The 26,888-nt window shown below is 40.1% G+C and overlaps 6 protein-coding genes and 1 long non-coding RNA gene across 13 annotated transcripts; 2 read left to right on the forward strand and 5 right to left on the reverse strand.

Moving 5' to 3' along the window:
• The first annotated feature begins 1,139 nt into the window (after positions 1 to 1,139).
• On the forward strand, positions 1,140 to 3,930 carry LOC143899551 (putative peptidoglycan muropeptide transporter SLC46). Of its 3 annotated transcripts, none has more exons than XM_077409908.1 (7): positions 1,140 to 1,570; positions 1,837 to 1,902; positions 1,959 to 2,219; positions 2,530 to 2,879; positions 3,028 to 3,304; positions 3,391 to 3,573; positions 3,690 to 3,930. In XM_077409908.1, exons 2-7 carry the CDS (start codon positions 1,896 to 1,898, stop codon positions 3,926 to 3,928), a joined length of 1,317 nt encoding a protein of 438 aa, XP_077266034.1. In that variant the 5' UTR covers positions 1,140 to 1,570; positions 1,837 to 1,895; the 3' UTR covers positions 3,929 to 3,930. The 3 variants fall into 3 exon arrangements, with proteins under 3 accessions (XP_077266034.1, XP_077266031.1, XP_077266033.1); XM_077409905.1 differs by having other exon boundaries at positions 1,141 to 1,570; positions 1,685 to 1,902; XM_077409907.1 differs by having other exon boundaries at positions 1,141 to 1,570; positions 1,711 to 1,902.
• A 384-nt stretch (positions 3,931 to 4,314) lies between these two features.
• On the reverse strand, positions 4,315 to 6,300 carry Sptr (Sepiapterin reductase). Its single transcript, XM_077409911.1, has 3 exons — positions 6,066 to 6,300; positions 5,673 to 5,983; positions 4,315 to 5,579 (listed from the first exon to the last, which is right to left on the reverse strand). The coding sequence occupies exons 1-3, from the start codon at positions 6,298 to 6,300 to the stop codon at positions 5,337 to 5,339; spliced, it is 789 nt and encodes a 262-aa protein (XP_077266037.1). The 3' UTR covers positions 4,315 to 5,336.
• Positions 6,301 to 6,328: 28 nt separating this feature from the next.
• Positions 6,329 to 7,227, reverse strand: LOC143899554 (uncharacterized). Its single transcript, XM_077409912.1, has 4 exons — positions 7,076 to 7,227; positions 6,844 to 7,010; positions 6,596 to 6,774; positions 6,329 to 6,472 (listed from the first exon to the last, which is right to left on the reverse strand). The coding sequence occupies exons 2-4, from the start codon at positions 7,007 to 7,009 to the stop codon at positions 6,329 to 6,331; spliced, it is 489 nt and encodes a 162-aa protein (XP_077266038.1). The 5' UTR covers position 7,010; positions 7,076 to 7,227.
• A 1,080-nt stretch (positions 7,228 to 8,307) lies between these two features.
• Positions 8,308 to 10,492, forward strand: LOC143899557 (uncharacterized). The gene is made up of 5 exons (XR_013257539.1): positions 8,308 to 8,557; positions 8,864 to 8,995; positions 9,081 to 9,121; positions 9,209 to 9,451; positions 9,639 to 10,492. It is a non-coding gene; the product is annotated as an uncharacterized LOC143899557 (long non-coding RNA).
• A 437-nt stretch (positions 10,493 to 10,929) lies between these two features.
• LOC143899552 (uncharacterized) lies at positions 10,930 to 14,210 on the reverse strand. Of its 3 annotated transcripts, XR_013257538.1 has the most exons (4): positions 13,856 to 14,210; positions 12,773 to 13,205; positions 11,523 to 12,527; positions 10,930 to 11,447 (listed from the first exon to the last, which is right to left on the reverse strand). XR_013257538.1 is itself a non-coding variant. In XM_077409910.1 (3 exons), exons 1-3 carry the CDS (start codon positions 13,885 to 13,887, stop codon positions 12,245 to 12,247), a joined length of 720 nt encoding a protein of 239 aa, XP_077266036.1. In that variant the 5' UTR covers positions 13,888 to 14,197; the 3' UTR covers positions 11,692 to 12,244. The 3 variants fall into 3 exon arrangements, 2 of the variants coding, with proteins under 2 accessions (XP_077266036.1, XP_077266035.1); XM_077409910.1 differs by lacking the exon at positions 10,930 to 11,447 and having other exon boundaries at positions 11,692 to 12,527; positions 12,773 to 13,177; positions 13,856 to 14,197; XM_077409909.1 differs by lacking the exon at positions 10,930 to 11,447 and having other exon boundaries at positions 11,697 to 12,527; positions 12,773 to 13,181; positions 13,856 to 14,190.
• Positions 14,211 to 20,600: 6,390 nt separating this feature from the next.
• On the reverse strand, positions 20,601 to 23,265 carry LOC143899555 (pre-rRNA-processing protein TSR1 homolog). 3 transcript variants are annotated; one of them, XM_077409913.1, is made up of 5 exons: positions 22,879 to 23,265; positions 22,507 to 22,758; positions 21,752 to 22,044; positions 21,458 to 21,502; positions 20,601 to 21,350 (listed from the first exon to the last, which is right to left on the reverse strand). In XM_077409913.1, exons 1-3 carry the CDS (start codon positions 22,929 to 22,931, stop codon positions 22,020 to 22,022), a joined length of 330 nt encoding a protein of 109 aa, XP_077266039.1. In that variant the 5' UTR covers positions 22,932 to 23,265; the 3' UTR covers positions 20,601 to 21,350; positions 21,458 to 21,502; positions 21,752 to 22,019. The 3 variants fall into 3 exon arrangements, with proteins under 3 accessions (XP_077266039.1, XP_077266041.1, XP_077266040.1); XM_077409915.1 differs by having other exon boundaries at positions 22,565 to 22,758; positions 22,879 to 23,264; XM_077409914.1 differs by having other exon boundaries at positions 22,512 to 22,758; positions 22,879 to 23,259.
• A 1,073-nt stretch (positions 23,266 to 24,338) lies between these two features.
• Positions 24,339 to 25,316, reverse strand: LOC143899559 (uncharacterized). Its single transcript, XM_077409917.1, has one exon. It carries the CDS (start codon positions 25,314 to 25,316, stop codon positions 24,339 to 24,341), a length of 978 nt encoding a protein of 325 aa, XP_077266043.1.
• Between the last annotated feature and the right edge of the window lie 1,572 nt (positions 25,317 to 26,888).

Below are 26,888 nucleotides of genomic sequence, written 5' to 3' on the forward strand. Positions count from 1 at the left end.
TGTTGGGAGGATGTAGAAGAGCTTATTTCTGAGTTGTCGGGCTAATCGGACCGATGGGTTTTTAAGGGGGGAAGGGGGAATGAAAAATTTTGTTTTTTCGCAATAACTCGGCGAATTTTGACCGTACATGATTTAATAACCCCTCATTTTGTAGCTCTTTTAAAACTCTACAATTCATTTCCTGAAGACCCTAACTTAAAATCAATATTTGTCGAGTTCTAGCGAGTCCCGAGCGCACTCGACTCGACATGCGACGCGCCGTCGCATGGCCGATCGTCATCGCGGCGGCGCGCGCGCCGCCGGCGACGATCGGCCACGCGTTAAAAGCGCGACTTCCAAAGGCTTCCCTTGGGCTCAATTTTTAACGAATCTGAACGACTGACCTCTCGTTTTGTAGGTCTCTTTAAGCCCTACAACTTTGTCAGTGGCGGCACATTTCTATCTATTAATGGAAACGAGATAAACGCAAAAAACCGCGACAAAATACATTTTTTCCCACTTTCACCGGCTAGAACTCGACAAATATTGATTTTAAGTTAGGGTCTTCAGGAAATGAATTGTAGGGCTTTAAAAGAGCTACAAAATGAAAAGTTAGTAAATTATGTACGGTCAAAATTCGCCGAGTTATTGCAAAAAAAAACCGAAATTTTTTATTCCCCCTCCCCTCCTTAAAAACCCATCGGTCCGATTAACCCGACAACTCAGAAATAAGCCCTTCTACATCTCCCCAACAACCCTAAAAAGGTTTCATTGATACCGCTTCACTTCCGAGCAAAAGCCTTTTTTTTGTCTAATTTGACTGGACTATATATGCGCGCGCGCGCGAGCGCGAGCGCCGAGCAAAAGCACGATTCTCGCCGGCTCGCGATCGAGCATCTGACATCACTGCACTGAAATCTGACATCACTGCAAATTTAGTCCGGATTCGCACCAGGGGCAAAGTCTGTAGATAAAATCGGGTATATTTAGTCCGGACTCGCACCAGGGGCAAAGTTTGTAATGTGATTTAGCCCGGACTCAAACCTAGGGGCAAAGTCTATTGGCTATCTGTCTATGGCCTTCACACAGTTCACACATGAATTGACGGAAGACGTAAGACGTAAATTGTAAGGAAATCCACCAATCAGAGTCAACTATTCCCCTCTTTAAGAGGGAAGAAGAGGGGAATAGTCGACTCTGATTAGTGGATTTTCTTACGATTTACGTCTTACGTCTTCTGTCGATTCGTGTGTCCAGGCCTTTTTAATCTGTGTATGTGTTGTGTTCAGCCAAAATTGGTTCGGGTCTTCGCTGAAGTATTATCAACTCACGAATCAGCTGATTGACTGGATCTGTCATCTGTCAAACGCGTTAACTCTTTCTTTCTCATGTTCCACGAAAAAAAAAATGTTGCGCCATTGTTTACCGCAAATTTGAGAAAATTGCAGCGCGAATCATGCTTCGTGTGTCACTCGTGTGCAAATTCGAAAACGTATCGTCGTTCGATCGCAATTATATTTCGCGGCCAACGTGATTACGTCAGGTGAACGAGAAAATATTCTGACATACATTCACTCACACAGCCGCACACGTGAGTATACGTATGTGTATGTATGTATACGAACAATTTTCCAACAAAGGAATGATACTCAAGGATACTCATACGAAAGACATTATTGAGCATATCGCAGTTGCTTATCTACAGTTCCTAATTATTGTCATTAAACAAAGCGACTTTCAAGTGTCAATGAATGCTCTTGCGGACCGTATTATCAAGCATTCGTTACCGCCTTACCGCCTAGAGAGTGTTAGGTTTTTGATGAATATTACGGAAGATAATGGACCGAACTATTCCAGAATGGAGACGTTATTTACTCGTGCAGCCGCCTATAGTACTGCTACTGCTCGCCTTGTCGATGTCAGGTAATAAATCAATCTCTTGTCTTAGTACAACGGCTATATGCGTGCATTTTTTGCAGGTACTATCTTGACAGATCTGATAGTGTATCGTACGTGCACCACAACGTTGAAAATAAACAAAACAGAGTGCCTGATACTCCATAACAATAGCAGCAGCCAGGAGGCACTCAGAATCAATTCCATGGTTCAACCATACGCGAGTTTAATTGTGATGGGTAAATCCTTCATGGACAGTATTTCTCCGTCAATCCTGTCGTTATTTCTAGGACCATGGAGTGATAAGTACGGAAGGAAACCTGTTCTGCTTTTAGGATATATAAGTAATCACATTTTTATGACGAGTATTATTGTAGAGCTGTAGAAGAAGCTTTATTGTGTGTGTGTGCTTCTAGAAATATTATATATTGAATTACAATAATTGATTGTTACTATAGAGATAGACAATATTAACACAGAATATAATGCAGATAAAAAATTTTACAAATCGCGTATTATTATTACGATCAATTTGTGATGATTTTTAGGAAACGCAGTGTAGCTGCTTTCATAAAGTTTTCGTAATTTATTACGTTTGACAGAGAGAGAGAGAAAGAGAAAGAGTCGATATTTATTTAATGTACATTTCTTTAGGTACATCTTTGAATTATCTCCTGCTCTCTGTAATGGCTAATTGGGACGTTGTACCTTGGTATTTCCTGATAGCCGATATTCCTACTGCTCTCTTGGGTGGCATAAGCATATTGATGTTAGCGTCAATGTGTTACATCACTGATATGACGGACGATAACGAGCGGGCATGGCATTTAGCCTGGTTAGATGCATTGGTCTCTCTCGGTGTCCTAATCGGACTGCTTTCTGGTCCAGTGATATTGGATGCGTACGGCTACACCGCTGTATTCAGTGTTGCAACTGTGCTCTGCACTCTGGCAACGTTGTACATATTATTTTTTGTTCCAGAAACTGTACAGAGTCAAACTTCTGTAGGTGTTTCAAAGAATTCATAGTCATTTTTTGCAGAAGTAGCTTAGTTAGTCGCACAATGTAGCTTAGAGACTAACAATAAGATGAAATAATGAACATCGCTTCAAATGAATTACGAGTAATCGTTGCTTTTATCTGTCTTTACAGGGTATCCGCAAGGTATTTGACTGTACGTTAGTAAAGGATCTTATTAATGCGTGTGTCAAGAAGAGAGATGGATTCAATAGGTTGTTAGTCTGGAGTTGCATAGCTTGTCTTACGTTTCTCTTGATTGTTTTTGAAGGTAATCTCGCTATTGGATATCTGTTTGCAAGCGCGCGGCTTGGTTGGACCGTAGAAAAGTACTCCACTTATGTGGCTATGGATGTTGTGGTGGGAGTACTCGGCATGACATCTGGTATTAGATTAATGCGGAAATACGCAGGTATTGTTTTGGTGATATCGAAAAACATACTTCGTTATTTATTGCAATAATTTCTCGAGAACTTACGAGATACTTGTATGATTTAGGATTTCCAGAGGCTGTAGTTGCCATAGTATCTGTTACATCGTCGTTTGGTAGTGCCTTGGTACGTGCCTTTACATGGCAGTCTTGGCATATGTATTTATCAATGGTTCTAGGAATGTTTGGTAACATATCCCGACCGATGATACGTGCTATATTATCCAAGGTGGTGCCTACGCAAGACACAGGTAAACCTCGTCTTTTGATTTTAATAAATAATTGTAAAAGAAAAGTGAAAATTTAGAATCGTGAAAGAAATGAAATACTCTTAAATGTGTATTTTAAAGTGTACTTATTTCAACAGGGAAGGTTTTCTCTTTAGCTATATCTCTAGAGACACTGTTACCATTTGCGGCAGCTTCTCTGTATACTTTTCTCTACTCCCACTACATGCCACCTTTATATCCTCTACCAGTGTGGTTTTTATCAGCAGTATTCTATGTTATAACTATTGTAATGCTGATATATATGCAGATACAAATGGTAAAAAGTATTACAGTGCCTTTTACTCCATTGGCGGAAGATAATGACTCAATTCATTAATATCTTATCGAGGAAAAACAAGTACAAAATATATTCACAAGATAAACCAAGTGATAAACCAAATACGAAAATCTATCCTCATACGCGTTTTTTGTTTTTTAAGTAACATATAAAGCGTGTAGATATTCTTTATATATATTTGTAGATTTTATAATATAAAATTTTTTATGACATACATGCTGTGAATAAAAAGTCACAGTCCTTAAAATGTTTCAATTAATTATTATTACGAATAATCTTCAATTAATAGCTTTATATTTTTATATATAAAGTAATGCTCACATAATATATAATCTATTTTTATGATTAGGAATAAATATTGTTAAATTATATTTATAGTACGAGAGAAAAAATGTTCATATACCTTGTGTGTGTGTGTGTGTGTGTGTGTGTGTGTGTGTGTGTGTGTGTGTGTGTGTGTGTGTGTGTGTGTGTGTGTGTGTGTGTGTGTGTGTGTGTGCGTGTGCGTGTGCGTGTGTGTGTGTGTGTGTGCGCGCGCGCGCGTGTGTGTGTGTGTAAGGCGATTCATAAGTATATGTAAATACTTTGTGGGTGTAATGTAGAGATAAAAATAAGACTAAAATGTTCTATACAACTTTTCTGCTATTGCTTTATTTCAAAGCTATGTATCAAAGAACGGATAACAAACTCAACACAAACTAAAAGTCATTTCTTCCAGAGTTCACAGATTAGTAGTTTTCATAATACGTTTTTTAAAGTGATTTCCCTGAACTCTAAGACAGAGACTTGCTCGTCGCCTTAGTGATCTCTGAATGTCACAGAATCTGTTCCAACTCATTTTGAACAGGATTAAAACTTAAAGAGACGTGGTGTAGGATGTGGTGTAATCAACTGTAGTGAGGTGTAGGAATAACAAACATCTACTATGTTGAAGAGCATGACACGTCCTAAGGCTCGTAAGTACTGCCTTCATGTTGTTTATGCCTAGCAAGGTATTATGTATTACATCATAACTATGAAATTAAGGAGTTTCAGAAAAAGTTGTATAGAACATTTTTACCTCTTAGGTCTTATTTTTACCTCTACATTACATTCACAAATCCACAAAGTATTTACATGTACTTATGAATCACTCTGTATAGGTAAAAGAAAAATAATTTCATGTGTGATTAAAAAAAATAAAATTGTACAATTCCTTTATAAATATTGTTATTTTAATATTACCCCACAAGAGAGAATTTTAAAGAAAAATTATAAATTAATTATAAAATCATTTATAGAGAAAAATTATCTATGTGTTTATCTTATTTCGTAGATTATTATACGTCACATCTTTAAGGAGCAAAATTATATAGAGCAAAATTATTTTCAGTATAAAAGAATAAATTTATTCGCTGAGGCGAATTTTATGCGTTACTTTCTCTCTATGAACATAATTATTTTTGCTTCACAAGTTATCGTAATAATCCACATGATCGGCTGCATTGTATTTACGTTCTTTCAAGATTTGCACAAGACGATTAACAGTCTGTTCTGTAGTCAACACGGTTTTCTTTTGTCGCATCTCAATATACATCTTTTTAGCTTCGGGATCGGCGATAGTTTCGCATACCGTTGTGAACATATCCGTGTCGACAGGTCCCGGTGAGTAACTTAACACATTAACATCAGGATTTTCTAAAGCAAAAACCTGTACGAAGAAAAAAGCATATTAATAATTGGAAAAATATATATTCGTGATTACGTGGTATATTAAAACACACCCACACGCACACATACACACCTTAAAGTACATTTCTCTTGCTGCTTTCACTGAGGAATATTGACCACTGCCAATGCCTGCTTGAATAGCGTATAAAGATGTAATATTGATAACCGTCTTCTTAATGGTTTTATTATCAAATTTATTCATGACCAGCGCATTTAATATAGCAGGTATGAACATGTTTAGATCATAAAGTTTTCTCCAGCTGTTCACATCCATTATATCGTTTACAGATTTAGAGAGATCGCCCAAAGAGCCTACATTATGTACCAGGACTACTCGATCAAATGCGTCGGAAGTAGTGCCTTTCAAAGCTTCCGATAAGAATTCTAGGATATTATAAATTTTTCGTGAAAAGCGATTGCGTGAAAAATGATTAATATTCTCGAGCTTGTAAGAACTTCGATTTACCTTGAAACTCGACATCAGTTGATTTACTTAAGTCCGTACTAGCGGTGTAAACTTCCACTTTGGAAGGTATATTACTTGCAACTTTTCGCAATGCATCCTTATTCCTCGCTAATAAAAGCACACGTGAGCCTTCCTCCAGTAGCGAGCCAAATGTTATTGCTATTTGCCTACCGATACCACGACTCGCACCAGTGACCAGAAGAAAAACTTTGCCTGACAATGCTTCAACTGACATAGCGTATTACGATGCAACTTTACAAAAACTAATTATTATGCTCTGCTTTGAGCTCTGTTGACGGTTGGCTCGTTTGTAATTCCTCTGTAATATCTCCTTCTCGCTCAGTCTGTATGGTTGCTTGAAGTACGTCTGCCTTTAGGAGATGAACTACTTCACTGGCCGTCAAAGCCTAAACAAGTCAAATAAGTTTACAATTGAGATTTTCTTCACAAAATGATTTTATTGCTTATTTTGAAAGATTCAAGTTGCAAACAAATTTAATGAGGTAGTTTATTATTATCCAGATGCTCACCTGCAGATGAGGGGCTATGTGCCGTATCAGAGGATTTGACGCCAACTCGGCTTCTTCCTCAGACTGGAGATTGTTTCCAGAGGTGATTAAACGTGCGATGCAATCCTCCTTTGCTACTGATAGTGACGTTACAAGGTCTTTTTTTGTAGTACCTCCCTGAAGCACTTTCAACCTAGAGTCTGTCATTGGAAAAGAATTAGAAACCGTGATAAAATACCGAAAGTGAATCATCTTATACAGCATCTTACATAGCTTTTGTAGATACTGCTCCGAATCGGACAGCCGACGGTGAGTACGGTGACTGACTTTCGCGTCCAAGAAAGAATCTTCAAAACGATCATTAGGCGAGTCGTCGTTGTCGACCGTCGTTTCCGCAAGCGTTCCGCGCCAAGGATCGCTGACGTTCGTTTTCATTCTAAATCAAGTTTCAAGTTGTTATCTACGACCTTATTTTTTATCATTTCACCACGTCATGCGTACTTTCACTTTTTTCCCCTGCTAATCAGTACATATGTAGCGACGAGATTGCGTCGTACCGAGTTTAATAGCGTTTTTTGGAGGATTCACATTGCGTCCGATCACGTCCGATGTTCGACGTACGACGATCCGACATCCAATAGGAAATTTTTGTCTCTAAAGGCTATTCTACAATTGCGTAAGAGTAAGGAGTAAGAGTAAGAGTAAAGGTGAAATTTCATGGGCAGTGAAAAGCAGCAGCAGATCGTACTGATTGGCTACAAAAAAGAGAAGTTCTCGAGTTTCTAGAATTTCTCTATATTGTAGCCAATCAGTACGATCTGCTGCTGCTTTTCACTGCTCATGAAATTTCACCTTAACAAATTGATCAATCACAGTCGATTATTTTCCTCAAATTCTCACTGTGATTGGTCAATTTCTTACTCTTACTTACTCCTTACTCTTACGCAATTGTAGAATAGCCTTAATAATAAATTCTGTTATTGGATGTCGGATCGTCGTTGTACGTCGAACATCGGACGCAATGTGAATCCTCCATTTCACTGGCAGAACTGGTGCGCACTCAGTGCACATTAAAGCCGTTGTACACTGATTTAGTCTCTAATATTTAAAGTAAAATGCAAATATTTCGACTGATAAAATACTCAGTACATATTTTACCAAATAGTGCAATAAAGAATTTTGAGGATTTCATGATTTAACCCGATTATATTAAACATACACTTTACGTTGATTTGTGTACAACGGCTTTAAAGCCCCTTGCACAATGCCAGGCAACAGGGAATAGGAACAGGGAATAGAAATCAGAAATCATGTATAAATAGCTCCGGTAACTTAGCCGGTCAACCTCGACTTTATTAATTTTTATATTTTTTTATCGTTTGTTGGTCGTTTGTTGGTGATTGTTGGCCTAATTACAACGTTTGTTGGTTCTTAATTTTTTTTTAAATTTAAAAAGAAAAATTAGCATTAAGTTAGCCGGAAAAATTTTATTTTTAATTTAAAAAAAGCCTAATCGATGCGTAATCGTTTGCTGATGATTGTTGGTCTAATTTTAGCGTTTGTTGGTTTATTATTAGTCTTAAAAACAAAAAAAAACGAAAAATTATCTCACATATTAAAGTAATCGAAGATTGGTTTATTTGCCTACGACTTAAGCTTTATTTCTATCAATTTAAGGCTAACATCTATAAAACTGCCATATGAATACGGGCATCGGCAGAAAATCGCGAAAAGATCAACAAACATGGGGTGCGTTCAGCCGATACTCCGCTAGCCTAGCAATCGTGAGCAGTCGCTCGTTTTCGCTCGTTTCCTCTTCTTTTAATCCATTGGGTCAAAAGAGAGGAAACGAGCGAAAACGAGCGACTGCTCACGATTGCTAGGCTAGCGGAGTATCGGCTGAACGCACCCATGGTGGTTCGTGATTCCTGTCTTTTTGCGCCGTCATCATTTCAACGAGAGACCTAGTGAGATTAGATTAAGGTAATTAATGTAGAATTCTATATGCTAATGTTTTGAGCAGAACGTTCTTTGATTTCTAATAGCGTTTTTCACTGGCAGAGCTGGTGCGCATTTAGTGCAAGCCGTCGTACACAAATCAACGTAATCATGATTGCATTATTTGATAAAAAATGTACTGCGTATTTTATCAGTCGAAATATTTGCATTTTACTTTGAATATTAGAGATTAAATCAGTGTACAACAGCTTTAATGTGCACTGAGTGCGTACCAGCTCTGCCAGTGAAAAACGCTATAAGAGGATTTATATTTTATTTTTTCTTGCATAGATAAACAGAATGTTATCGGAAAGTCATCTAAGCATTTTGAGAAGAATCTTCGGAAAGATGAACGCAGAAACCAATTGTTGCAATTAAGAAGAAAGAAGCGCGAGCAAGTATTTGCGCAGAAGACAAATCTCGGTGGTTTTTCTTCGTCACCTGTTCTTGTCTGCGTATTATAAAGGAACATTTTTATATATATATTCCTTTATAATTTATGTTACAGGTTGCACCTGTTTTACAAAATCTTCAAGGTTCAAATAAAAGGTAAAGTTATATATTTCTTTATAATGCATATTTAGTGTTACGTTGTTTTTACTGTGATCATGTTAATAAAAGTGTAACTTTTTTTAGATTGGTTCAGCAGTTATAGCTATATTTTTTGAAGATAGAGCTCTTTATCGAGCGGAAGTTCTGAATATTGATACGCGGAAGGATGCATACGTAGTTCAGTACATAGATTTTGGAAATTGCGCAGTCTAATCAACATTGCGTATTTCAAATTCGACATCGATGACATCTCCGGAGAGTTAGATGCAAAGAGACCGGAACCTTTCCGCTTGACGCCCAATATCTTCGAATTTCTCACAACTATAAGTCAGTTAAACACAATCTTAATCTTCTCGTCTGTCGACGTGAAAATAAAGATATATTGATATAGACATCCCTTGTGCTTGGATAAATTCAAATATTATATAGAAATACTTGTAGTAAATCCGATATTTATTACTGTGCAGACCGTTGCCAAATTCTTTCAGGTTTCACGATGTTAATTCTTTTGCAGGAGTTTGCGGACCATTGACCGCTAGCGTGATCGCCACAGCGCGCTGTTTGGTTCAGCCCACGTTCCAGCTGCATGCTATACTTCGCACAATTTTGCGGGATGAAGTGATCGCGGACCATAAACGGCAAGAAGACGCCGAGGGCACATCACAAGAGCCGACCGATCTAAAGGGTGGACTTCTGATAAAGATGGTGAACCACGCGGTCAACGCGATTGTCGGTAGACTAAATTCTCTCGCGAATTTCGACGGCATTGACAGTAAGGTCAGCACACTAGTAGCCGCTGCCAATAGTCATGACAATCTCTGCAGAATGGATCCCTCGTGGCACCCATGGCTGTAAGATACAGAACGTTTGGCCTAACAACACATTTGTGCTATAACGAGAAAAAGATTAAAATCATTATCGCATTATTCATTTTATTTTCTTGCCCATATACGTTCTTATATTTTATAACACTGACGCTAGCTTTCAGGAAGTTATTGAAAAATGAAAGATGATAAAGAGAAGTTAGACGCTAGAAAAGTATTATTTATAATCTATACATATATATAGATATATGAATATACGTAGTTTATATGCATTATAACATTAATTTTGTACAACGTAAATCGAAACTATTTGTAAACTGCGAATTTAATTCTATTCTCTAACTCTTACTCTGTATATGTATTATATTGCTTATAGATTCGGTTTCACTATATATAAATATACTGTTTGCTAATGCATAGCACTTCAATGTAACGTAAAGCTCCAGTTCGAGTTCCTAGTAAGTAAACTATATTTTAAGAAACTTGTGCAGATAATTTGTAAGAATAGTTCTTGCTAAGAAGTGGAATATAGACCTGAGATACATATAGTACTTATTTATTGTAAAAGACATGAACATTAGGATCTATATGAAAATTGTATGAAATAATAAGGTTCTTAAAAAAAATGACGTTTTGTTACTTAAAACAAATCTATAATTTTTACAGTAAAACACTTTCCACAAGTGAGAAACGGAAGCATACATTGGAGAAGTAGGTTTTTTTTCAAGAGAATTCTACTAGGAAACGTATATTCACGTATGAATACGAGAATTCTCTTCAATTTTATGTAAATTTAATCAGGTTGAAGCTTATATTCTTATAAAATAATATATATTCTTATTGATCACATAAATAATCTTTATTTATAAAAATACAACTTATTTATGATATACTTTATTCTATCATTTTAATACTTTCAAAGTGATTACGTTCAAATATTTGTTCAAACTTTATTTGTAGTAAAGAAATAGGTAATTTTTAGCTCAAGAAGATAATTTTTAACAAATGCCATGCATCAAATATAATATTCTTCTTCAGTGTTTTTATATAATTTATATAAAATAATTGTATATAACACAATAAATCAAATTAAAATAAAGCAACATTTCCAAAAAAACAGCAAAAATAAACATTCATATCACTGAAGACTAGAAACTTAAAGGAACATCAATTTACATAAATCATCGAACTCTATGACATATTGTAGAGTTGGTCTATTTAGACCTTTAAAGGAATAGCATTTAGTTTTATATAAAACAAAAACTCTTCTATTGCATAGTGAATTACACTGAGTCCTTTAGGAGAGTTTATAGAATCTTGAAATTGTCTCCGATCATTAATGTTTTTGTAAATATACTGCAAGATGCGGATTTATAATAGTTTTTGAGCTACATGTGGAGATATTTCTTCGTAAATCGTCGTAAATTTCCCATATTCCATTAGAACGCAAGCAGTATGCAATATAATGCCCCGATACGTAGGCTATTACTCCAACCAACCTGAAAACAATTAATTTTTTATACAATTAAAAAATATAAAATATCTGGAAATTAAAAAAAAATCATTGTACCTACCTGTATTCAAAACTTTTATCTTCATCACTTTCAAACTTGAGTGTTGTCGGTAATTGTTCCAGTCTGCAATTTAATCCAGTTTTATATTGAATGTTTGGGCGTATATCGTGTTAGCGTCCAATGTACGAAAGATGGCACGGTAGTAGCTCGTAGGAGGTGAGAGACTACGGGACCATGGTAGAAATACAAGGGTATGCTCTTGCGCATATTTCCGAACCCAGCCAATCAGCGACTTGTTCAAGCTTACGTCACACTGAGCGGCACATTTAAGCAGCGAATCTATAATAGTCATTTATAAAAGCATTTTGAGCGGACAATATGTGAATACAAAATAATGTTGATCATTTATGTGAGAGAAAATTCTGTTTTATAAATAAATAAATATATATAAACGAAAATATATAAATATAAAAAACGCACGTGACATACGGATAAACGCTCATCGTTTCCCGAATTTGTCTCTCGTTGTAGATGTTAGAAACGTTATTGTTATTTGACGAATTTTATAATTATTTTATGTGGGTTTGTCTAAATATATGATATTACAGAAAATATTATTATTATTAAGAAAAAAAGAATTGTGTGCATTGAATAAAAATCATTGCGACGTACGGAAAAATTTCACATAAAACGAGATTTTAATTTCCAGTCATTTATTATTAAAATTCTGCGAATTATTAGTTTTAATCAAAACTGGTCGGAAAACGATTGGAAAAGAATTGTCAGCTGAGACGCAAAACAAAAATATATTGTGGCGTACGACATAAAGAACTATATATGCAGAGGAAAGATGCAGATAAAAGATCAAATAACAATAAATGCAAATATTTAATATACAGGTTTTTTATTAATAAATTTTGACATCTTTCTTTTTTTTGCCTGTGATTTGCGATTGCAATCGCTCGGTTCATTTCGCGCAGCCTAATATATGTCCTAGTCCTAATGAGGCATAGTAATGCCTCTCTCGGTATTTTCAGTGAGGCTACCTGGGCTTCTAGACGACGTCTGAAAGCATAAAACTATATAGTGCTACTTTTAAAACTACACCCAGCAAACCAGAACTATATATATTTATGTATTAGTAATATAATAACGATATGTAATGTCAGCACATTTATGTGGTTTGTTATGTAACTGTGTAAATATGGTTGAGCTGACATTACATATCGATGTTATATTACTGACACATATACGGTTCTTATTTGCTGGGTATACTTTGTGCTTGATGGGAACAGTAATTTATAACTTACATTTGTAACATGATAGCTTCTGTACTGGACGATGCTGGTGTCTGTTCTTCTGTACTGGACGATGCTGCTGTCTGTTCTTCTGTACTGGACGATGCTGGTGTCTGTTCTTCTGTACTGGACGATGCTGCTGTCTGTTCTTCTGTACTGGACGATGCTGGTGTCTGTTCTTCTGTACTGGACGATGCTGGTGTCTGTTCAACATCCATCGAAACTTCATTTGATACAGGCAAAGGCATTGTTTCAGCTAACACATTTTCGTTTGATGTTAGTGGAGGTACTGCATGGAGATGCAACGTCGGGATAGCATCAGGATGTATCTTCCTAGTTCGTGTAGGTGAATAACCTAGTAGATGTTCTTGTAAGGGCTTCGTAAAAGCTTCATCAGCAAAATGCTTCGAACATATCCTAGCTGAAGCAAACAAGGTTTAAGATTCTTAAATATATGCTTATAATAATAAACAAGAGAAATCTGTGGTACAATATTAGTTGCTTTCCATTTACATCAAAACTCAGATAATTCTCACTTGTGACGTCATAACTCAGTTAAATGCACGTTCCTTTTGCATGATGGCAAGTGAGATTCAGCTGAGTTTTTATCCACAATCGAGACTGTTGCGATAATCTGGGAACGCACGGTTGCGAGAGATAGGGTAGCACAGAGAAATCAGACCGTTATGTATGAAAGTCGCATTTATTCTGAAGACGATACACACTCGCACGCCGGTAGCTGATATCTGCGACAGAATTCGGAGCAGGAGCACAGGTGATAAGAGAGGGGTGGTTTGGTCTATCCCGGCCCGCCTCGTGCCGACCTCGTGTCAGCATTCCGATCGCGAAAGTTCGAGAAGCGCGAAAACTAATCGTCCTCAACAGAGACCATGTGCTTTAATGAATCTAATAAACTCACATTAAAAGTGAGGCTATGGACCGGTATTATTATTATGCGATAGCTTTGTCACCAAAATAAGCAAGTAAATACAAAATGACATATCTTACCTGAGTATAAAAATACTCACATATCTGAGTGACTCAGATCACTTGAGTGTAAATGGAAAGCAACTATTACTATACAAAAGTACATACCATTTTTTGGTGAAATATTTTCTTTTCCGCATGCTTGACGCCACTTATTACACAGTGCTGGATCTTTTGGGAAGGAAAAATATTTTATTTTATTTCCTTCGATCTTTCTGGTCTTTGCCAGATAGTTCCCACATCCTTTCACATTACACGTCATTGCGTACACTGTAATAATCACAAACGAATTACTCGACATAAACAGCGAACCGAGCGAACGCAGCCATTGCGAATCACCGAGTACATCCGATTCATTCCGATGCTACACGAATATGACGTAAGCTTAAACAAAAGTGGTGGGAATGCGCAGTGGTCTGACACGGTATGAGCATACCCTTGTATTTCTACCATGTACGGGACTTCCTCTCTCGTATTCGAGTAGTAAGGGAAGAGGTAGTACATGGCTGAACGTAGAGCAGAACGGTCGTGTATTTCAGGACGAATAAATCGAACTATTGTATCTTCCTAATATTAATCGAACGAGTGTACGAATCATTTACGGATCCTTCCCTTTCCTTATCAGTACTGCGGAATAGGTGGATCGCGAACGATTAAGGTTAACGTGAGTTAACACGTCAGAAGTGGGATAAAGGACGGCACGCGAAAACGACGAAGAACGACGTAGAAATACGGTACGCGAAACGACGATAGAACGACGTCTTATTACTCGTGAGAACAGTGCGGGACAGAGATTGTGAGCACGTGAGAATTTGAGCGAGTACGATAAAATCACGATGACGGACTCGACCGTTTTGAGCCCGGAAGTGCAGGCGATTATCCAGTCGCTTATGGACGGTCAGAGAAGGATGTTTATGGACCAACAAGAACAATTCATGCAGACGGTGCGACCCGGGGGAAGCAACACCGGGAATGCAATGGAAACCGGCGGTACAATATCGTATCATGTGATGCCTGACTTAAATCATCAGCTCGAGAAGTTTTCGGGTGAAGGCGATCCGAGAGAAGCAGATTATTGGCTACGAAACGTGAACGACATGGCGCGATTACACCAATGGCCGAACCAATTCAAATTAGAGACGGTTAAGATGCGTCTTGAGGGCGCTGCGAGACACTGGTATGTACGTAGAGTCCCTTTTATAAGAGTCTGGACAGACTTTGGGAGTGCAACAACATGGCGTGAATGTCACGTATATAGGGACTCTATTCTAGACGCCCTAGATGGAAGAAAAACACTATGGCGTCGATGAATACACGTAATCGTTGTATTGTTGTAATATCGTGAAAGAATTCTACAGAGGCTGTGAGAAAGTGTGTTTGTCTATATTTTTATTTTGACTTGATAGAGATAAGATAACCAAAACTTTAAAATACCAGAAAAGAATATTTCAATAAAATAAATTATAATAGAGTATACAATTTATTGATAGAGAAAATTACGAGATGTATATATAGATAAATGCATGACATTGTCATTTTCATTTTTTATTAATTTTGTAATTCTTTATTTCAAATTCTAAGACACCTATTCTGTAATGCCCGATCTACAATAGCTGTAGTAAGCTGTAGTAAGCCTCAAGATGTAAGAAATTGACCAATCACAGTCGATTATTCTCCTCACATTCGCCTGTAAGTGGCCAATTTCTTACGGCTTGAGGCTTACTACAGCTTACTACAGCTATTGTAGATCGGGCATAAATGTTAACGACATCATTTCGTGCTTTGCGCAGGTATGTAACACTACAGTGCTACAGCAAAGCACGTAACAATATCGTTAATGTGTACTGGCACATATTATGCACGTAACTTTGCGGAATGGATTCCTGTCGAAATTATACTGTTTTCCCTAAAAATACAATAGAAATGTAGGAAATAACAATTCCGATCGGAATCCATTTCGAAAAGTTCCATAATACGCACCTTGAGAGAGGCTCCTAAGGCTCGTTATTTTACCGCTCGTGATTGGTTCCGCCATGGTGTTGCACGTCCAATGAAAATAAGGACCAGTCTGTCCAGACTCTTATAAAGGGACTCTAGTATGTACGTAGACAAGCGGACATAGCAACATGGGACGAGTTTGAAACGCAATTCAAGGCCACATTTGGACGACAGCTTAGCATAGTCGAAAAAGTAAAGCGGATGCAAGATCGACGTCAAAAAACGGATGAGTCGGTCAACCTTTATTTTCATGAGAAGATGAGATTATGTTATGACGCGGGACTTAATTTTACGGAATCGAAGGATCAAGTTTTGATTGGTTTACGATCGCGCGATTTATGGTTGCAGCTCAGTAGCTCAGTGCACGTGGACGAAAACGCGTTGTTTGCAGACATAATAAAATACGAATCGATTGCTCGCGAACGTCGGGATTGGTTCGGTGGACAAAAGGATGGAAAGTTTCGTAACTCTGCCGATAACAAATCACATCGTGGACCAAAAAGCGCGAATACGAGTGCGAATGCGTCAGGAGACACGAGTGCGGCTACGACTACGGCGGCGACTTCGACGACGGCGTCGATTCGAAATGCACCAGCAGGAAGAGATCCGAGACCACCAGTGAAGAACGAAAAAGGCGAGCTCAAGTGCTATAATTGTGACACGTATGGACATATATCGCGAGATTGTCCGAAAGAACGAAAGGTACTAAAATGTTATAAGTGCGAGAAAATTGGACACACGCAGCGGAACTGCACCGAGGCAGCCCCTGTGGTAAAACAGGAAGGGACAGGAGCAACGTATATAGTGAGTGAATCGACGATATCGCCGGAAACGACGCGCGTCACTTCGGGCGCGAAATATTACAAAGACGTTCATGTAAACGGGGAACTTGTGCACGCCTTGATCGACCCCGGGAGTTCGATCTGTACCATTCGCGAATCTACGATTAAAAGATTAAATCTTCATACGTATCCAGACGGGAAAGACTTGTTCGGGTTCGGGAATAACGAGCAGGCGGCGGCGCGATCGACCCACAGTGCGAAAGTGAAACTTAGCGTGGACGATATAGTGGACAAGGAAGTCACGGTACACGCGGTGTCGGACGACGCACAACCCGTAGAAATGTTTATCGGACGTACTTTTACCGAATTGGAAGACATCGCGTACATCCGCGTCGGGGAGATTCTCAAATTCGGCTATCGGAACGATAATCCATTTCGAGAGATCGAGATTGATGAAGACGGAAAAATCGAGTTACGAGCAAACGAATCAATATCGTTACCACGCGGCGAGATATGTTTTATAAATGCTATTAGTGACAGAGACATAGCAAACGGAGAAATGGTGCTTAATCGAGACGGGCCCATTGCGCAGTTACTACAGATTCAAGACAGTGTCACAAAAATTGCCGTGACCAATACGAACGCCGAGAAAATGGAAATTCAGCGAGGAGACGTGATTGGTCGGGGGGAAGCTGTGCAGCGACTTGAGGCAAGTGAATCAGCGGTACCACCATCGAACTTAATAAAGATGGAAGAAGTCAACATTGATGAAGACATTCCGGAAGAAACGAGAGACCGATTGTTAGCCCTAATCAACGAGTTCCGGGATTGCTTTGCGATGAATCTGGCGGAGCTTGGACTAACGCATCTGATGGAAGTCGACATCGAAGAAAAGCCAGGAAGCAGCCCTTTTCGGCAGAAACCATATAAAGCATCTCAGAAGGATCGAGAGGCTATCAGGACGATTTTAAACGACTGGGAAGCCCACGGAATAGTGAGTGAAACTCGATCGCCATACGCTAGTCCTGTATTGATAGTATGGAAAAAGAACGGAGAGCCACGGCTTGTGGTGGATTTCAGAAAATTGAACGAACAAACAATCAAGAAGGAATTTCCGATGCCGGTTATTGACGACCAACTGGAAGAGTTAACGGATAATGAAATATTTACTACTCTTGATATGGCCCAGGGATTTCTGCAAGTGCCACTGACGGAAAGGTCGAAGCCGAAAACAGCATTTGTGACGCAGGACGCGACATATCAATGCAATCGAATGATGTTCGGACTTAAGAACAATCCTTCCGAATTTGTTCGACTGATGGAAAAGGCCTTGAAGGGTACGAAGTCACGACGCTATTTGGACGATGTGCTAATATCAGCGAAGAATTGGGAAGAAATGTTTCTACGCTTACGCAAAGTGTTCGAAGCCATACGAAACGCTAGATTGACATTAAACTTACGTAAATGCCATTTTGGAAGAGTCAAGATAGAATATCTGGGATTTGTCATATCCAAAAACAGTATACAACCAGGTTCCCAAAAAGTACAATCTATTGTACATTTCGAAACACCACGGAATGTGCACGAAGTACGACGGTTTTTGGGTATGTCGGGATTCTTCAGACGATTTATTCCACGATATGCCCAGAGAGCCGAGCCATTGAGTCGGCTAACGAGGAAAGATCAACCATTCAAATGGCAGAAAGAACAGGACGACGCGATTGCAGATTTGAAGGAGGCACTGATAAACGAACCGGTGCTACAGTTGTATAACCCGAAGGCTAGGACCGAATTGCACACGGATGCGAGTACTATTGGCTTAGCGGGGATGCTATTGCAAGAAGGAAACGATCGAGCCTTACATCTAGTGTACTGTGTCAGCAAGAAAACGACGCCGGCTGAAAGCAATTATCATTCATCGCGACTGGAATTGATGGCCATTGTTTGGAGTCTAGAACGTTTACGTCAATTTCTTATTGGAATTTCGTTTACGATTGTGACGGACTGTGAGGCTATTACGTATCTAAACACATCCAGATCGAAGGACGCTCAAGCTATACGATGGTTTAACCTGATTCAAGAGTTTGACGCGGAAATACGATATCGAGCAGGGACACGCCTAGCCCACGTCGATGCTTTAAGCCGATGTCCCGAAGAAGAAGGTCAAGATACGTTCGATGAAGTTTTCGAACGAAAATATGAGGTTATGACGACACTCACGGAAGAGGACCAAGTTGCCATCTTTCAACACGGTGACCCGGAGATACGACTGAAGAGAGCAATTCTTATAAAACCAGAAGAAGACCGTACGGCTGAGGAAAAGGGCATTGTTCGCGGATTTGAGTTAAGTAATGGTATATTATACAGACGACTACAAACGAAATCAGATGGTACGACAAGGCTCGTGTTTGTGGTCCCGACGAGTATGAGAAAGAGTCTAGCAGTAAAGTATCATGATTTGAAGGGACATTTTGGACTCGATCGGGTAATCGCGGGAATTCAAGAGAATTACTGGTTTCCTAAGATGAGGAGGTACATTCGAGGCCACATCAAGAATTGTTTTGAGTGCATCATGATCAAGATACCCGCAGGGCGACAAGCAGGGCTCCTCAATCCGATTCCTCCAGGACGAAGACCATTCGAAGTGATCCATGTTGATCATCAAGGACCGTTAATTACGGGCTCAGGAGGGAAGAAGTATTTGTTAGTACTGATTGACAACTTGACGAAGGTGACAAGGCTTTTTGCCACCAAGACCACGAATGCCAGCGAGGTAATTAAGGCATTGACAATGTTCGAGATCGAGAAAGGAACGCCGACGAAGATTATCAGCGATCGAGGAACGTGTTTTACGTCGCAAGAGTTCGAGCAATTTTGCGCGCAACGAGGGATTCAACACATCCTAAATTCTTCACGACATCCACAAGCAAACGGTCAGGTGGAGCGAGTAAACCGCACAATTCTCCCCACCCTGATAATGAAATGTCAAGAAGAAGATCGTCGAGACTGGGTAAAACAAATACCACTGGTAGAACGAGATCTCAACATTACTCCGAATAAATCAACAGGAAAATCACCATTCGAAACGCTCCATGGGTATAAGTTCGAATCAGGAGACGAACGGCTACGGAATATCCAGCATGGAAACATGATACCTTGGCACGACCCTACCGAGATGCAAGCGGAAGCACGAGAAAAGATCCTGAGAACGCAACAAGCTATGAAGACCAGATACGATCAGCATAGATACCCTGCACCGAAATACGACGTGGGAGAATTGGTATTTATGCGCAGCGCTCCGGTGACTACAGGAGGAAGTCGGAAAATGCAAAACCGATTTAGAGGTCCGTTAATCATAACGCATATTTTACCAGGCGACACGTATCGAGTGACCGATTTAAGGACCGAAGAGGGTCGCGTCTACGCGACAACAGCACATGTTTCCCAGTTAAAAGGTTGGCCAGGCCCGGACACCGATGACGACGAATATGGATCTGATGAGGACGAACAGAAGAGCAATAACGAACCAAGGGCTGTGGAAGACGAAAGCACCGTAGGGGAAAATCAACCGGAAAGGGAACCCCAAGAGAGAGAACCGGGAAAGGAACTATCAAGGGATGGAGGGTCATCCAATAAAGATGGGGAGCAGCGACCGCAACGGGAGAAAAGACTTCCAGTGCGATTTCAAGACTATCAACTGTAAGAAACGTTACCCCATGCCTCGAGGACGAGTCATAACGCAGGAAGGGCCGAGTGTTAGCGTCCAATGTACGAAAGATGGCGCGGTAGTAGCTCGTAGGAGGTGAGAGACTACGGGACTTCCTCTCTCGTATTCGAGTAGTAAGGGAAGAGGTAGTACATGGCTGAACGTAGAGCAGAACGGTCGTGTATTTCAGGACGAATAAATCGAACTATTGTATCTTCCTAATATTAATCGAACGAGTGTACGAATCATTTACGGATCCTTCCCTTTCCTTATCAGTACTGCGGAATAGGTGGATCGCGAACGATTAAGGTTAACGTGAGTTAACAATCGAATTCAATGAATATGTGAATTCTTGGTTCTCTAAACCATGTGTATTTTCCCAAGCATGGATCGCAACAACGTATCTTATAAATCGGCGATCTGAAGTCTAAAGCTTTCTCCAGAGAACTAAAGCCTTCCTTTGCAATGATTTTATGATTCGGTTGTAATATCACAGTTGGAAACGTCGTAACATTGCAGCCCGTGCATTTCTTCGTGTTCTGTATACTAGGCTCTGTGGTCAGGATATTTTTTGTCATACTTGCAACATTGTCGTCGCAATCAATCGTGTACGATACAATTCTACGATCTGTTTGCACTTGGGGTGTACAATCGTAATAATTTTTTAGTATTAAAACCCTTTGCCGGAGCACATATTGCGTCACTCCTTTCTGAACCAAATTAAACACAAGTTGCAGTGTGGGGTTGCTCGATGCTTTCAAATGTATCCAAAAAACGATTCTCTTCAATACTCAAATCAGTGTATGATTCATCGTTGTCGAACTGTACAGTACTCATTGAGCTTTCTATGCTCAAATTATTATTGTCGACCAATTTTGACGGTGCAAACACACCCATTTCCTGTCTGGCTATACTGAGGATGGAGTTTCGATCGTTGCGCACATTTGTGTAACACGCTGCGGCACTCCATTTTCCGCCTAATGCAACAGACATTTCCTTCCATACTTCGGCTGACCATGCCGGTAAGGGTTCAATTTCAAACTGTTTCATAAATCTTTTTACAACTGGGATGCTCTCTTCTGGTGGCACGGCAATCTTGCGTGGCATTTTGTCGAATCTATGAAGCAATTATTTTATTGTACTTATGTAAACATATCATATATACACTACACGTAAAACCAAAGTAACACTAAATATGCATTATAAAGAAATATGTAACTTTACCTTTTATTTGAACCTTGAAGATTTTGTAAAACAAGCTTGTGCAAGCTGTAACATAAATTATAAAAGAATATATATCGAAAAATTTCTAGGTGCAATTAGCATGTTTATATTAGTTCTAAATAATAGAAAAAAGTATGCATACACACACACATTAAAATAATCCAAATATCATAAATAATAAAAAGATTTTCAATATTTGTAAAAAATGAAAATATACGTTTAAATGTATGCATACATTTTAGTTTTATTAATAAAAAAAATGTAAAACTATATATATTATTTTTTTATACATACTTTCTGCAACTGAAGGAAGAATATTAAAATACTTTGTGCGGCTGATGGATGAACGTGGAAATCCAAAAATATAAAAATGCCAGTCAATATCCAGTAATCCATCACATTCAAATGAGACTTTCTCGGCCAAAAGATATCTTTGTAAAACAAACTTCTTTGCTTTTGTGATCCAGCACGCCGTAACATATTTAAGCAATCAGCTGCAGTGTCCAATTCAAGAACATTTTCTTCGGAAATCCATTTTGAAATTGCACGTTGCACAGATTGTTTATACTCTTGACGTTTCTATTTTACTGTTTAAAACGTATCAAACAACAATCGATGAGTAAAACGTTTGACGTGCGCAATATAAAATTTACAAAAAGTAAACTCTTCACAATAAAGAATTAATTAATTTCTATATTCTATTCAAAGATTTTTAATACTTTGAGTGCCATGTCATCCATATCTGGGTGTCATCTGCTAGAAATTTCAGCAAAGGTCGTCCATTTGTGAGTGACGGTCTTATTTATCCGATTAAAAATAATTTTACTAAATATTTAAGACGTTAAACAAATAATGTAAATTTTATTAAGACATAAGAAAAACAATAAAATATTAAAACAACATATTACATTTATGAAGTTCAAGGTGCCAAAATCAGTTTGGCACTCAGTGTTAAAAATCTTTGGAGCAAATATAGAAATTAATCAATTTTTTATTGTGAACAGTTTACTCTTTGTAAATTTTGTATAAAATGTTAAACGTATCATTACCTTACCTTAATATGAAGTCTGAATATTATGCACACCGCAATTATTGTAGAAGGTAAACCTTGAGCAAGGCAAGACACGATAATTTCCTTGTCCCAATCGCCTATAATATCTCTTTGCGTACCATCGTTTGCTTGACTCGCGACAGAAGTAACAAAGAGTAACGTGGTAGCAACTTTGGCTGCATCTAATGTTGCTAAAACGTCACCCATCGATGGTACGATGATAGAAAACCACTGTTTCAGTCTTGGAACACTAAATTAATACAAATACATATATATATATATATATATATATATATATAATATTAACAAATTTTTAATTTACCTCATTAATAATAGAATAAACAAGTTCTTTTCCTGTTTTATAACGTACCCAATATGTATAATGCCATTTGGACTAGTAGCAACATAAGCAGTTTCGTCCATGTTAGTTACAGCAGATACAATGTTCTTTAAATTGTATCTGCTGTAACTAATTAATAATGTCCACGTCACTTTGCAACGGTATGACGCAGATAAGAACAGGTGACGAAGAAAAACCACCAAGATTTGTCTTCTGCGCAAATACTTGCTCGCGCTTCTTTCTTCTTAATTGCAACAATTGGTTTCTACGTTCATCTTTCCGAAGATTCTTCTAAAAATGCTTAGATGACTTTCCGATAACATTCTGTTTATCTATGCAAGAAAAAATAAAATATAAATCCTCTTATAGCGTTTTTCACTGGCAGAGCTGGTACGCACTCAGTGCACATTAAAGCTGTTGGTCAGGATGATGGTTGGTCAGGAACGGGAGGATCGGTTTTGTATCTCGACAGAGTTCTGATTTTAATAACGATACGTTTATTTTCACAAAGAGTCTACAATAAAGTTCTCGAATAATCACAGTTCCCGTTTCAGATTCGCGACAACTTGCTTTTCGAGAGACGACGGTGTATTTGCGAGCGAGAGCGAGCAAGTCCCTTTTCATTACCGCGCTACATTTATTTATAAGTTCGGAAGCGGTGTGACGTCTCATCCATCAGACCAATGGACTCGCTTTCCTTGAAGGAATTAGCGGTCACCGCGTAGCGTCGCATTGCATAGGGCCGGAGTTCGTTACGTTACGTCTCCACGCCGATTTCCGTGACCGGGTTGGTGGATGAGGCGTCACGTGATGGAAGCGCACGTGCTCGGAGCACTCCGCTATACGAAGGCTGTCCTGATTGCCGTTGGTTGTTGTCAATTTCACCGCGTGACTTTTCGACTTTATCTCCGACTCACCAACGACAAACAGGAGGAACAACAAATAATACGGTGTTTTTCCTTTCATCGAATTCTCTCGAACATGTCTCGAAAAGAACCATCGACGTCTCTTTGCGTTATTGTCCGATTGTAATTCTACTTTCGGACATCCCGCCCGCCTTGGCACGTAGTGCCGATGAGCGCCGCATGATGTCCCTAGATGTACTGCCACGGTCGATGTGCATCGATGATCGATGCTACGGTCGAAGCACGTGGTGGACTGCGCGGCCGGGTATGGCCGGGTAGCCGGGTATGCGCAGTGGTCAGTTGTGGCAAGTTGTGGCCTGGGGATCGATCATGTATCTTTTCCCCTAGGACGGAAATGTGAAAAGTGAAAAGTTTATCTCTTTCTATTCAACACCAATAGAAAGAGATAGTTACATAAAAGTTTTCACTTTTCACGTTTCCGCTCTAGGAAAAAAGTTACATGATTGCTACCCTGGTGTTGATCGGGGCCGAGTCAGCGCTAAATTAGAGCAAAACAGGTGACAGGTTTCGTTCTGCGAACAGAATGCGTGATTAGTGACGTGTTGTGAGCGTTAGTGGTGCTCACTAGTGAGTGATCGCTTGATTTTCCGCGGTTGCTGCGGGAAGCAACACGATTTTAGTGAGAGGCCGCGTGAGCTCGGTCGTCGCCGTCCGGACGGCGATCACGCGGACGATGCCATCGTCGCCAGGGTGCAACGCGGTGATGCGCGCCAAGGGCCATCTCGTCGGTGGTGCCGTCTCACTTTTGATGAGGCATAAGGCCCCGATTTCCGGTGCAGGGCTCGACTTCAACCATTTTGGTCGCGCTGCAAGGCCTTGGATGTATTCGCGAGCCCATCGCTGCCAAAAGTGGTCTCGCATGAGCTGCACGTGTCGCCACCGATTGAGCCGAGTGACAGCCGTGTCGTCGTGGGCCGGTTCCGGGATGGCGTTGAGCGGGCTCCCGATGAGAAAGTGGCCCGGCGTCAGGGTCGTGAAGTCGTCAGGATCGTCGGACATTGCTTGCAGCGGGCGAGAGTTGAGGCAAGCTTCCACCTGTGCGAGGAAGGTGGACATTTCCTCGAATGTTAGTGTTGCCTCGCCTATCACTCGCCGAATGTGGTGTTTTGCCGACTTCACGGCGGCTTCCCATAGCCCTCCGAAGTGAGGGGCGGAGGGAGGATTAAAGTACCAGCGTGTCCCCTGTCCTAGAGTGGTGTGCGCGATTCGACGTCCGTCGGAGGTGGAGGCCCGGAAGAGCTCCTGGAGTTGTCGGTCGGCTCCCACGAAATTGGTGCCGCAATCGCTGTATACGTCGCTGCACGTGCCGCGGCGTGAGGTGAATCGGCGAAATGCGGCAAGGAAAGCGTCGGCAGAATAATCCGACGCGACTTCTAAGTGCACGGCGCGAGTGCTCATGCAAACAAAGACGGCGATGAACGCCTTATGCGCCTTGTGTCCTCGGCCCTTTGTGGTGCGAAGCAGAATTGGACCAGCATAATCCAGCCCAGTGCGGAGAAACGGTCGCGACGGCGTGACTCGGGCCCCGGGTAGATTGCCCATTGGCGGCTGTGGAGTGATCGCCCGCCACCGAGCGCATGTGACACATCGATGCAGCAGTTGTTTCACCACGGCTCGTCCTTGAGGTATCCAGTACTGCTGACGGACGGTGCCCAGAGTGAGTTGCACCCCACCGTGCAGTGTTCGTCGATGACAGGATTCCACAATGAGTCGAGTGAGCCACGACGTCGGCGGGATGATTGTCGGGTGGCGGCCGTCGAAGGGAAGGATGGAGTGTTTCAGGCGGCCTCCGACTCGGAGAATCCCGTGAACGTCGAGGAAAGGATTCAGCCGGGCGAGCCGACTGCGATGATGAACCGGCTGAGTGGCCTTGAGCGTGGTGATCTCAGTGCCGTAATGGCAGTGCTGCACGGTGTGGAGCCAAATGTGAATTGCGCGAGTGATTTCCTCGGGAGTGAGTGACGTTTTCTGAGGACGACGCCAGCGAAGACACCACGCTGTCACTCGAAGGAGCCGCTGCAGCCCAGAGAAGCGACGCAGCAACTCGGGCTCGTTCACCTCCACAATGGCGATGCTGCAGGACGCTCGCTGCTCCCCGGTGTCCTCGTCGAAGTCCTCGTTGGGCTCGCTCGGCCAGGAGGACTTAAGGCCGAATCACACTACGGGTTACAGGCTCGGTTGCGGTTGAGGTTACGGTTGAGTGTTGGAAATCAACCAATCAGAACGAAGCAGTTCGCCGGCTAGGTTGCAGGTTACGTGTTGCGCCACTGTTGCGGGCTTGGTTGCGGTTGAGGTTACACAGTTGAGTGTTGGAAACCAACCAATCAGAACGAAGCAGTTCGACGGCTAGGTTGCAGGTTATAATTTAGACGTGAGCCTATTTTTTAACCTTGCGATTGCAACTGTATAGGCTGCGAGAATCCGACCGTACATATTCGTGTGGCGGGTTAGTTATTTTATACTATATAGCTGTAATTCTTCTTATCTGTATCAAAATGCCTCCCAAAAGAGATATATGGACTAATGAGGCCGAGCAATTACTAATAGATTTAGTGAAAGTAAGAACAATTTTATGGGATGTCACGCAGAATAATTATCGTAGAAATGATTTAAAAGAAATACAATGGGAAGAGATTAGCCAAAGAATGGGTGCACCATATACAAGTAAGTAAAATTTTTCTAATTTTTGACATGTATTATCAGCTAGATATTAGTATTAGCTTGCGTAATTATAATTCACATAACGACGCATATTAAATAACATTTATTAGTAATAGAATAGGTAAAAATTTCAAATTTCTCTTTAAGCATCTTGGAATTGTAATGTATAATTGATTTATGTCTTTTACCATTTAGCAAATAATATGCAAAAACATATTTTATATTATTTTTTGTTTTTCTCATAGCTGAACATGTGAAAAAACGGTGGAACAATATGAGGGGCACATTTCTTGACAATGATAGAAAAGTACGAGACTCAAAGAGAAGTGGTAGTGGCGTTGAAGAAATTTTTAAGCCGAGATGGCCTCTTTACACAAAGCTTCAATTTTTAAAAAAGACAGTCCAGTGCACAAAGTACATCTAATTTATCACCATATGTACCTATAGTACCAC

Source organism: Temnothorax americanus, unplaced genomic scaffold, assembly GCF_048541705.1.
Source record: "Temnothorax americanus isolate GAGA-0224 unplaced genomic scaffold, ASM4854170v1 Scaffold274, whole genome shotgun sequence".
Classification (NCBI taxonomy): domain Eukaryota; kingdom Metazoa; phylum Arthropoda; class Insecta; order Hymenoptera; family Formicidae; genus Temnothorax; species Temnothorax americanus.